At 39.4% G+C, this 12,211-nt stretch overlaps 1 protein-coding gene across 2 annotated transcripts; it reads left to right on the top strand.

Annotated features, from left to right (window-relative positions):
• Nucleotides 1–445: 445 nt before the first annotated feature.
• Nucleotides 446–11,998, top strand: LOC109898063 (zinc finger protein Gfi-1). 2 transcript variants are annotated; one of them, XM_020492830.2, is made up of 7 exons: nucleotides 446–572; nucleotides 8,769–8,981; nucleotides 9,506–9,697; nucleotides 10,030–10,439; nucleotides 10,598–10,735; nucleotides 10,854–11,019; nucleotides 11,235–11,998. In XM_020492830.2, exons 2-7 carry the CDS (start codon nucleotides 8,870–8,872, stop codon nucleotides 11,420–11,422), a joined length of 1,206 nt encoding a protein of 401 aa, XP_020348419.1. In that variant the 5' UTR covers nucleotides 446–572; nucleotides 8,769–8,869; the 3' UTR covers nucleotides 11,423–11,998. The 2 variants fall into 2 exon arrangements, with proteins under 2 accessions (XP_020348419.1, XP_020348420.1); XM_020492831.2 differs by having other exon boundaries at nucleotides 511–605.
• The last annotated feature ends 213 nt before the right edge of the window (nucleotides 11,999–12,211 follow it).

Genomic DNA, 12,211 nt, shown 5'->3' with positions numbered 1-12,211 from the left:
AAATAAATGCTCTAAATTACAATATTTTGGGGGGGATTTGGGAGAAATGTTGTCAGAAGTTTAAAGATTAAAACAAAAATGTTAATTTTACCCAAACACATACCTATAAATAGTAAAATCAGAGAAACTGATAATTTTGCAGTGGTCTCTAATTTTTTGCCAGAGCTGTATATCCTTATAGTCAAATGCATTAGGCATACTTGTTGTTTTTTTTTTGGGGGGGGGGGGGGTAAAATTGTACAGTTAAATCGTACAACGGCCATTGGATAACACATAAAATAATTATACAGCACTTTGTGGCCCTTATTAAACTATATTAATTTGTATATGCCAATTTGACGAGATTCACTGTAGAGCTTAGTTTGATATAGCGCTGTCAGTAGGTGATGCTCAAACACGATTCCCCTTTCTTTCATCTGCATAAATCTAGAAGTGTCTGAAATAACATTCAGGAAGTAAATCATTCTGCTGCTTTTAGGAGAGCAACTTTCAGAGCAGCGTGTCTAGCAAAGCAACTTTGTGACAACAACACAAGATCCTTCAGCGGCACTGGACCCGGGTTGTTCTGACAGGTCTGAGAAGCTTTTCATTACGCTTGAACTCTGGTATGTCTTGAACCTGCTCTGTGACTTGTCAACCTATAAATGTTTAAACCAATGGTATAGTATACCGCCTAAAGGGGACGCACATGGGGATAATATTACAATATTTTTTAGGTGGGTGCTTATATTTGTCCTATTTCACACATGTACAAGTGTATTAATATGCATGTGTGAATTGGAAATGTGTTGTTGTTTTGTTGCATATCCCAACTCTCCCTGAGACACCCTACGATAGTGGGGTCATTATCAAAGGTCTGACATTATCAACGGCGTCCGTGGAGCAATTAGAGTTAAGTGCCTTGCTCAAGGGCACATCGACAGATTGTTTACGTTGTCGGCTCAGGGATTCAAACTAGCTAGATAGGCTACAACATGCACACTTTTAGTCTCATTATTGATAAGAACACATTTGAGACTTTTATCTTAACATGTGGATGAGTTGCATCAAAACAGCACGCTGTCCCAATTTATAGCCTAGCACATGCTGTTTTCATTTTTGTTGACGAAAAATGTATTTCATTTCCTTCATTAGAATACCCTGAAGTTGGCTGTACATGTATGACTCAGTAACGTTAGCTAGGTTTTTCATCCAATTGGCGAAAGTTGTTCTTGCGAATATTTGTTGTGTCGTCCTCCCGCTATGACTCCAGAAAGCGTGCCGTTTATTAGGCTACAGATGAAATAAATGATGAACTTCACAGGGTGGTGGAAGTGCACGTTGATGTGCTTGATGCTGATTTCCGATAAATATCGATGGTCTTATTCTGGTGACATGATGATCGATGCTTGGCTGCCTTTAATAACCATAGTAATCTCATTATGTAGGGAGGCTACCTGCACTGTATCTGGGAGCTGTTGGCTAGAGCACATATGCCAAGACCAGAGTGGGCACGTTCGCTATATAACTCAACATTGTTTGTGACAAAGCCATCAGTAGAGTAGAAAATGTGATGGAAACCCATTTCACTTTTTATTCGGAACATGGAAATGTAATGTGCACTTTATGCGCACAGGCTTTTGTCCGCAACAAATCAATTTGAATAAAACACATCTCTGGTGGGAAAATGCGCATGTTGTTTTATGCAGATTTGAGAAAAATCGCATCCAAATCTGTCGCCAATTGGATGGAAACCTAGCTAGTGGCTGCATGTAATGAACATAATGGCCTTCACCTCTTTTGAAGGAGTGTGTCAAACTTCGTTAATCCTCTCCTTTCATTTGAAAATGCGTGCTGGATCCATGGCACAATTACAACACGTGAAGCAGACTGAACTATATGCATCCAACCTTTTTATCTGGGTAAAGTAGATGTCGGATAAAAAAAATGTAATAACAGGCCTGACAAAACAAAATACACGAAACCAGGTGGTTTCTTTTTGTGTCGGTAAAATGTATTACGCGAAAAATGTTGGTGGAAACTATTTCATGCCAAATAATTATATAATAAGGCCATCAAATCAAAGTCAACTTGGAGTCACGTGATGACTTGGCGTTTGACGCGCCTTTCCAATAAATATCGAGGGTCGTATTCTGGTGGCATGATCATAAATGTTAGGCTGCCATTTGACAAATAAAAATAATCGCGTCATGTAGGCTAGACCGGCACTGTATCTTTGAGCTGTTGGCTAGAAAGCACGTGCGAATACCAGCGCGGGACTACTCCCTTTATAGGTTTGCAACGCAATCTCACACTCAATTTGTGCAAATATGTATCAAAAGTATTTCTGCTGATTTTTTTTGTGTGGCATAATTCGTGTGAAAATAAAACATGTTTGTGTAACTTAATTTTTTGGGAAAATACACACATTTTTGTGCGACTTAATTCATAGGAAAATACATTTTTGGGTACAAAAACTTTGGAACATTTTTCTGAAAGTTATTGGCATTTTGGACACTGCCTTTTTTTGTGTCCCACATTTATATAAAATAACAACCCAATATTGTTAATCAACCATGTTGTAAAAACTGTATTTGTCTAGCGTTGTTGTTGTGGTGTTGATATTTGATTGGAAAATGGGGATACATTTTCATAATGGGAAATTAATTCATCAATAAATGAAACAAGGAACTGCAAAAAAAAGTATGTTTGATTTAAATTCCCCTGGTGCAACTGCATGGCATTTGCAACTATAAGGAGTCTGGACTATGATCAATTAAGCCATATCAATGCAGTTAAACAGGTTCATGCAAGATCATGAATTATGTTGACTTAAACTTATGGCACTTCCAAGGCCATTTCATGATGATTATTAAGGTCATGTCAATCATGTTATACACTTAGGATATTGTAACAAGGCATATGTCAGCATTGTAGGCCTACTGCCTCAGCCCAGAGGTCTACTAGGCTTTCATGGCAACAGTTGTTGTTGATCACTACAGGTGTGATCAAGCCTTACATCAAAGTTGCCTGAAGCTGAATGGAAAGTGCTATGCCCTGACCAGTTATTCAGAAGAAAATCCTCTGTTGCTGTGTAATTTACATACGTTAACTTACCAGTGTGTATCCAAAACCAACACATTCTACACATTTACAAACTGCCTGTTTAAAGTGTTGTTACAACCATGGTGTTCTATATCAAATAACCTGACAATGATCCACATCATATGGGTAGGCAAATCATGTAAGTGTGTTATGCAGCAAAACACAAATATCATTTTTTAGGATGCAAACCAGTAATATGATCTGTTGATCCATCCTGTTCTGATCTAATGAGATGGATGTAGGATTTTCTACGGCCTAGAATCGAGGCCTTTCCCAGTCATGACGGACGAAGCTAGGCACCTCTTGGTTCTCATTGGTGAAGACTGAAGTCAAGTTAGGGGTTATATGTCAAACTCTCCTATACCACTTTGCCCAACATGTTATACCCCAGAGGTTGTAAATAAACTATGTTTAAGGTGATATAACTTGTTTTATTATAGGGCTGTGAAACCCATAGCTTCAGTCTGAATGACTTCTGACTTAACATTTCATACTGGAAATGTTTGTTGACATTGAACATAGCTTAGGGTTATTATGGTATTTAATTAATTTCAGACTCTCCTATGCCACTATTCCTAACATCTTCTACCCCAATAGGTTGTAAATAAACCCTTTTTAATACTTCTTGAGGATCGGACCCTTCATCTCAATTTCCGCCTAAAATTACATCCCCAAATCTAACTGTCTGTAGCTCTGGACATGAAGCAAGGACATGCATATTATTGGTACCATTTGAAAGGAAACACTTTGAAGTTTGTGGAAATGTGCAATTCATGTAGGATAATATAACACATTCAATCTGGTGAAGATGGGTGTAAGTTAGATGTTGTCCACAAGAAGACAGAAGTCTGTGTGTAAAGTTTGATACATTCAAGAATGAGAACTCTACATAATATTTTGTATCAAGTCTCCCAGGTGTCCTTCACAAATTTGCCCAAATATACCCAAGTGGCTGAGTTGTTCAATTTATACATTTCCAAGTACATAACTATAGAGAACATAATGAAAATGCTATGGCAATAGACAATTAAAGTTTACACACTCCATGAATGTCATACATGATGAATCGTTAGCCTCCCTACATAAAAGGTACTAACCTTCACACCTCTAGATGACCGGGTGGGGATGGGGGTGGAGCCATAGACAGCAGAGGGGTCAGACTGGAGAAGCCAGTTCCTACATTTGAATGAGTGGGGGATGGAGTACTTGAATGTGGTGTCTTCTAAGTTGGCTCCCACATGTCAACTTACCCTCTACCACTATTGAGGTACAACAACAACAACAAAATCAGTTAGAACTCAAGTTTACTATTACTTATTTGATTTAACCTTTATTTTAGCAGGGGGGTGAGCACTGCATCAATACATCAAATACACAACACATATCTAGAAGCATATACACTTCAAAAGTTTGGGGTCACTTAGAAATGTCCTTGTTTTTGAAAGATAAGAACATTTTATGTCCATTAAAATAACATCAAATTGATCAGAAATACAGTGTAGACGTTAATGTTGTAAATTACTATTGCAGCTGGAAACGGCTGATGCGAGGAATTGCCAAGAAACTGAAGTTCTCATACAACACTGTGTACTACCCCCTTCACAGAACAGTGCAAACTGGCTCTTCCCAGAATAGAAAGAAGAGTGGGAGGCCCCGGTGCACAACTGAGCAAGAGGACAAGTACATTAGAGTGTCTAGTTTGAGAAACAGACACCTCACAAGTCCTCAACTGGCAGCTTCATTAAATGGTACCCGCAAAACACCAGTCTCAATGTCAACAGTGAAGAGGCGTCTCCGGGATGCTGGCCTTCTAGGCAGAGTTGCAAAGGAAAAGCCATATCTCAGACCGGCCAATAAAAAAAAGATTAAGATGGGCAAAAGAACACAGACACTGGACAGAGGAACTCTGCCTAGAAGGCCAGCATCCCGGAGTCGCCTCTTCACTGTTGACGTTGAGACTGGTGTTTTGTGGCTACAAATACACGACAACTAGATACAAATATTTTATAAATAATGATTCACACAAAAGTCAAGAGTTGGCTATAACATGAGTACAAAAAAAGTTAGTGTGTGTATATGTGTGTAAGTGTTTGTATGTGTGTGTATTATAATTTCCCACCATAAAAATGTTTCACCATTCCCCAATCAAATACCTTCATCGATACCACTAACAACAACAAAAAAGCTGTATTTTTTCTCCAATCTTGTAACCCTCATACAATTCGACATAGCCTTGTATAAAATGCATTGTGAAAGAAATGGTGTAATGTACACAACAAAGTGGAGCCTTGTAATAAATGCATTATGAAAACAATTGTGTAATGTAGGCTCCATGAAATATGAAATGCATTATGATGAAAATCATGTAGGCCTACTGCTGCATACATGAAAAAAAGGCCCTTTTTTCTGACTGCTGTGCACCAATAACGCAAGGTAGCCTAGTGGTTAGAGCATTGGACTAGTAAGTAGAAGGTTGCAAGATCGATCCCCAAGCTGACAGAGTAAAAATCTGTCGGTCTGCCCATGCCCACTGTTCCTAGGCCGTCATTGAAAATAAGAATTTGTTCTTAACTGACTTGCCATGTTAAATAAAATTGAGTGAAAACAATTTTGGCCTTGATAAAAAAAACAACAACAACGTTTTGGCATTGATTGACAATGTTGGGTTGTTAGCATGTTTGTTTTTATATATAAATAAATTTGGGGCACACACAAAAAGGCAGTGTAGAACACCATTTCCCATCATGCATTGTTCTAACAACGTTCAAAAGAGTGTTCCAAAGTTTTCCCCCAAATGTTTTATTTTCCTATGAAAGAAATCACACAAAAATGTGTCTTTTCACGCTAATTAAGCCACACAAAAACGCACTAAATCTGGGGAAATACTTTTTGTACATATTTGCAAGAATTGAGTGTGAGATTGTGTTGCGGCTAAAGGTCAAATGTTGGTATGAAAACTCAGTAGAGTTAAAAATGTGCGTTTTTTTTTTATTCGGCAGATGGGAATTTAATCTCAAAAGGTATTTTTTAAGTGCACTACATCACTCACAGCCTTTTATTCGCAACAAGTTGCCTACATTTGATGGAAACACATATCTGCCTAAGGTTCTTCGAAAAACTTTGAGGAGCTTACAAGAACCCCTTTTGAACCCCCTATTCTATTTAGTGTGGTGAGAAAATCTTAATATTGTTTTTATGTGGATTTGTGAATATTTGCATGGAAATCTGTCGTCAGTTGGATGGAAACCTAGCGAGTGTCATTGATTCAACCCTTCAATTTTGGGATTATATTGAACATTTCAATAGGCAAACCATTCGTGTTTTAAAAACAAAGAAGTTAGCCTAGTAATTAGAAATATTTCAGCAATTATATTTGTTTGTACCCTACTCCATAAAATAAAATGTGCCTATTACAGAAAACCTTATGCACATAAAACAGCTGATAACCCATAATTACAAAACACCTGGAAAAATACACCAAGGACCTGTTTCATAAACGGTGCATAGAGGTCAAACACATGAATTAGATGACTGGTTATTTAGTTTGAATGGGGACACACGCAAGAAACGCTCTACTATTGCTCCTTGTGTGGAAAGAGTTTTACCAAGTTGGGGGGCCTGATTATTCATGACAGGACACACTCAGGAGGGGATAAAACCTACCACTGCTCCCATTGTGGAAAGAGAGCTGCTGAATAATGATACATGGCCTCATAATGTATGTTTATTCACATAAACAAACAACAATAACTGATAGGCCTTGCATTGGTGTTGCCAAAGGCATTCATAAGATTTTGGGTGGCCTATCGGATTTAATAACCTCAACTCTTAGATTTGTTTGTGCTATTATGTTAAATTAGAAGTCTATATTTAATTGTATTCAACGGTTTTCCATTGAAATAGGCTAATGTACTTATACCTTAATGATTTGCTTGGATTATGCTAAGCATTTCAAATAACGTTTGTGGTTTGATGAGTTGAATAGATTTTCTAGGCTGCTATGTGAAAGAGAAAGTCAAATTGCACCACCATTTGGGCAATGGTTAACTCGCGTCAGTGTATCTTATGTTTTTATCGGTAGCCTGTCTTATCTCCTCCAACCTAATGCAAGGTCCGGATGCAGCGGTGATGTTTCTAATCGACAGAGGGCATATGGCGCTTTGATTTCCTGCAAGTCACTGTTTTTTCTACTGTATCATGGTCTGGAGGACCTGCCTGCCTTCCTGCGCCTGATAGAATACTTCTGCATTAACTGACAGAGAATTAACTGAAAACATGCTATGTCATATGAGCCTGGTCTTAAACAAAAATGAGTGACTATTAAATGTTTTAAGTCTATTGCTGTCACCACTTTATTGTCTCACTTCAAAGTTCATAAACGAATAGGCTTAATCAATTATTTAGTCTTTGTAGCCTAAATGGTATCTGCTATAGGCCCGGCAAATCGTACCAACATTGCCATTTCGTTTTTCTTTATTTGTTCTTAATAATTTAATTACGTTGTCGTATTTTCTACGTCATTTCAAAGACAATACAGGCCTATACATATGTTTTGTATGTTAATAATTTCATGTGAAATGTTTATCAAATGAATAGGTCTGTCATGTTTGGACATTGAAATGATGTATTTTCACTGCACCAATACAACCATTTAAATTATTCTGAATGGCACGGGCCAGCGGCTGGTTGAAACATTCTAAATGTGACGTACAGATAGTCTCGGTCCCACTGGTTGTCTGGCGTGTGAGCTCCAGCTGAATGCGCTCGCTGCATGCCTTATTGTTCTGTGCGTAATTGGGCCAGAACAGGTCATCAGCGGTCCCACTGTGCAGACAGGGAACAGACGTATCTGTTTACTCACTGAGCATATTATAATAATGCAGGAAATACGAAACTCCGGTGGCACCGCAGGCAGAGACGGGTGCAGTTGTCTGCAGTTATCAAATATAGCCTGTATGTATGGAGACACCGAACAAATTGATGTTTGAAAATACACTTGTGAATGACGCAAAACAATTCAATACCGATGCAGTGTTATCATGCATGAGTCTTTTAACAACATTTCGTCATTCTACAAAATGCTATAGCCTATATTATAAACCTATATTATAAACAATAAACATATTATGTGACGTGACTATTTGGTCACATCCACGTCCATACATCGCCTACTATTCTCTGATTCTCATTCTCAGTCATGTGCAATCGATGACGGTAATATATGGATCCTGTACCATTATCAAGCACATTCTACATGTCTCATGATGACGAACGTGTGGCACGGTCCACGGTCCATAGCTGGCACCCTGGTGCTGCATACCGCGTTTCCTCTCTCCCCTGTCATGTACTGCAGCTTGGGATAGGGAGGGATTAAGTAACACATTGATAAAGCAGTGTATCACTTATCCGGATTGATATGGGTTGTAATTCCCCCAGTAGAGCTACAGGCTGATCCGTGAGATGGAGCTGCCTGGGGAGCAGTTGGTTCTGGAGGCGGACCAATCATAGCCCCCCGAGCGGCAGCAAACTGAGGAGGAGTTTCCTCTAGCTTAGGCACCTGTCCCTAAAAGGTCCCCACAACACCTGGCAGACGGGAGAGGGCGTGTGCGCATGCTTCATCCCCAGCTAGAACTCTCTTAAAGTTGACCACACATTGTCAACCAATAGTCTTCTAATCTTTTCAGGAATAAAACAGCAGCACCGCATCCCAGGAACAGAGGAGCAGATTGCTGTTGGATCGCCAGTGATTTTGGATATTAGCAAAGGTCGAACACGGAGAGTGAAAATGCCTCGGTCCTTCTTGGTGAAAAGTAAGAAGGCGCACAGCTACCACCAGCCCCGCTCCTTTGAAGATGACTACAATCGACTGGATACTATCTTAGCTCATATATGTGCAGGTATGTGGATGTTATCTCCATGTTAATGTCTGGATGTTGTGTGAGGTGTACATATTTCATACAAATGCACAACCTCATTCGTTTTTCTGTAGCCTAATTATGTTGGTATAAATATACACTTTTATTTGTCTTTTTGTACTAATTATTAGGCTATATTTTGAGGCATGGCTTCATTCAAAAGAACCTGCAATATATTATAAGACTATGATTTAGAATTTAAATTCTAGCTGTTAATTGAAAGAGATATATAGCCCATGTAGGCTTATCCTGTATGCAAATCGGAATGTTACCTTATTTTGATAGTTACGTTGACCTCAATAGAATGAATTTGCAAATCCTATCGTTATTCTTAATAACATATAATTGTGCTGACATTTCTAGGCTATTATTAACGGTATTTATATTATGTCTTCTAAGAATAATTATTAAAGTGTTAGGCTATCATTATCAAAGTTGTATTTTTGTCGTTATACTTGTAAGCTAAGGCTACTTTAATAGGCTACTGCTCGTTGTAATTAAAACAGAGAATAGTAAGATTCCAGAGGACTTGGATGCCTTGACTGGCGGCGATGCCATAGGCGGGTTCTCCCCGGACTCTCACCTGGCTGACACGGCTGATTTCTCCAAGTCCCCGCTCAGCTGTGGGGACAGTGTGTGCGGTCCAGCCTCGGATTATGAAGACTTCTGGCGGCCTCCGTCGCCCTCAGCATCACCAGGTAGAGATCTAGTCTGTGGTGCATTAAAATGTAGGCCTTTAGATACCTGAATATGGGAGATAGTAGCAGGCGCAATGATCCTCTTCATACGTTTATCGAAAAAAATATATTTGATAAGTAATTTGATGTTTTGTGAAAGCCTCATTTTACATAGGCTAAGTTAAACAATCATCATCAGACATATCACATCGAAAATCAACATGAGTTTACTTTGAACTGAACGTTTGTGATTACAATTTCACCATTTTGATGACGGGACATCCTGTTTGCCTGTCTCCATCCTGAGTTAAGAACAGCGCGCTAATCAATTATATTTATTTGCAACTCAACAGTAGATTCTGATAAATCCCTGTCTCCCTCCGTGGACGAGACACAACCCTTTGCTGTTCCATTCCGGCCCTATGCATGGAACAGTTACTCTGGTTCTGACATTCGGCATCTGGTCCAGCAAAGTCTCCACCACCAGCACCACCATCCCATGGACCTGGACCGGAGCCCAGCTCTGGGTTACTATGGTGACCGGGCCATCGAACCGACCCTCTTCGAGGGAAGCCCGGTACCTGAAAATTACAGTGATTACAGGGTCGCTGCCTGTTTGTTCGATAGAACCACCGCCCCCGGGGTTGGGTTGTACTCGGAAGGGAACCTGCAGGGGAAAAGCTCAGAAATCAAGGCTGAGTCTGACCTTCTGTGCTCACGGCTCATTCTGAATGGTGCCTACAAGTGCATCAAATGCAGCAAGGTAAGATAATATATGCAAATGTAGAGGATTGAAACATCTTATCCTTGCAATGACATGCTTGAGGATTTGTGGTTGTGGACACACTTTTTCCGGCATAATGATCACTATCTTTATCAACCTGTCACCATCACCCTCACGAATTTCAAACAACTCTGCAGGTGTTTTCGACTCCCCATGGGTTGGAGGTTCACGTTCGCAGATCACACAGTGGCACGAGGCCCTATGGTTGTGATATATGTGGCAAAACCTTCGGACATGCTGTCAGCCTCGAGCAACATAAAGTTGTGCACTCTCAGGTGACCATTCTAGAATCTAGACTATTCTCGTCTCGTTTGTCACTGATTATTCAACGCAAACATGCAATATAGGATATATGTCCGTTTTAGACTAATATTTGCCTGTATACTTCCACAGGAAAGAAGTTTTGATTGCAAAATCTGTGGTAAAAGCTTCAAAAGGTCGTCGACTCTCTCCACGCACCTCCTCATCCACTCGGATACACGGCCTTACCCATGCCAGTATTGCGGGAAGAGGTTCCACCAGAAATCAGACATGAAGAAACACACATTCATCCACACAGGCAAGTATACGTCAGAAATTGTAGTGTATTAGTAAACATACCTCGATGCAACACTAAATATGTTCATTGCGTAAACGGCCACCTCAATGCGGCTAATAGTGATAACTAATGCCTAATTGACCTGACCGGATACAATAAAATAAAAACAGCTTGCTTGCCTATATGGTTTGGCTAATAAAGGTAACCGACGGTTAATGTGTACATTTGTCATGCAGGTGAGAAGCCGCACAAATGCCAGGTGTGTGGGAAAGCGTTCAGCCAGAGCTCCAACCTCATAACGCACAGCCGGAAACACACGGGCTTCAAACCGTTCGGATGCGACCTCTGCGGCAAGGGATTCCAGAGAAAAGTCGACTTAAGAAGACACAAAGAAACTCAGCATGGACTAAAAGCCTCAAACTAAAATCAAATAATGGACACCAAACACTATTCAACAAACCACTTTTTTTTGGAAACCGGAAATAAGCTAGTTATCCATTCCTCAAACATGTTAGACTAAGACATACTGGTGGAGTATTGTAGAGGCTTTTGTGCAGTATAGGTTAAGACAAAACCGGTTTGAACCAGGGAGGGACATTATCTGAACCCAAAATATTAGTACAAAATAACCGGATAGGCAATATAACCACCAAGAAAGCGCAAAAACAAAAACAACAGACGAACAATTTCCAACGGACAGTTGGGAAAACAGCCCTTGTCTAAAGAATGTCACTTTGTTTTCAGTTGGACGCCAGGGATGCTGGCACAACAGTCACTACAACAAGGCTATGTGATTTAATAAACAAAAGGTTTGTGCTTTTATTTTATAAACCAGAAATGTTTTCATTTTTTTTTCATTTTCGTTCTTCCAATTCAAATTGCACATTTGTATTTTATATCAACCAGACTGTATATCCAGATGTTGTTTACTATCATGCTATACCTTATTTATTGATCAGATTATCATTTGAATAAAATATGAAAACTGTAATCCAACATATTTTGAGAGTTTTGTTTATTTTATTTTGTTTCGTAGCCTACTGCAAGGTGTTTCAAGCAGCAAAAGCCACGGATTACTCAAATACATATATATCACTGTCAACCCCAATACATTTTTTACTCAAATTTGAACTCAAATAGTTATAGTAAATTCAACTCAAACTCAACTGAAGTCATTATTACTTAAAATGTTTGTGGTACTGACTAAAAACTA

Source organism: Oncorhynchus kisutch, linkage group LG10 (assembly GCF_002021735.2).
Source record: "Oncorhynchus kisutch isolate 150728-3 linkage group LG10, Okis_V2, whole genome shotgun sequence".
NCBI lineage: Eukaryota > Metazoa > Chordata > Actinopteri > Salmoniformes > Salmonidae > Oncorhynchus > Oncorhynchus kisutch.
Note: the sequence above shows the minus strand (reverse complement) of the source record. Positions and strands in the feature narration are given on the sequence as shown.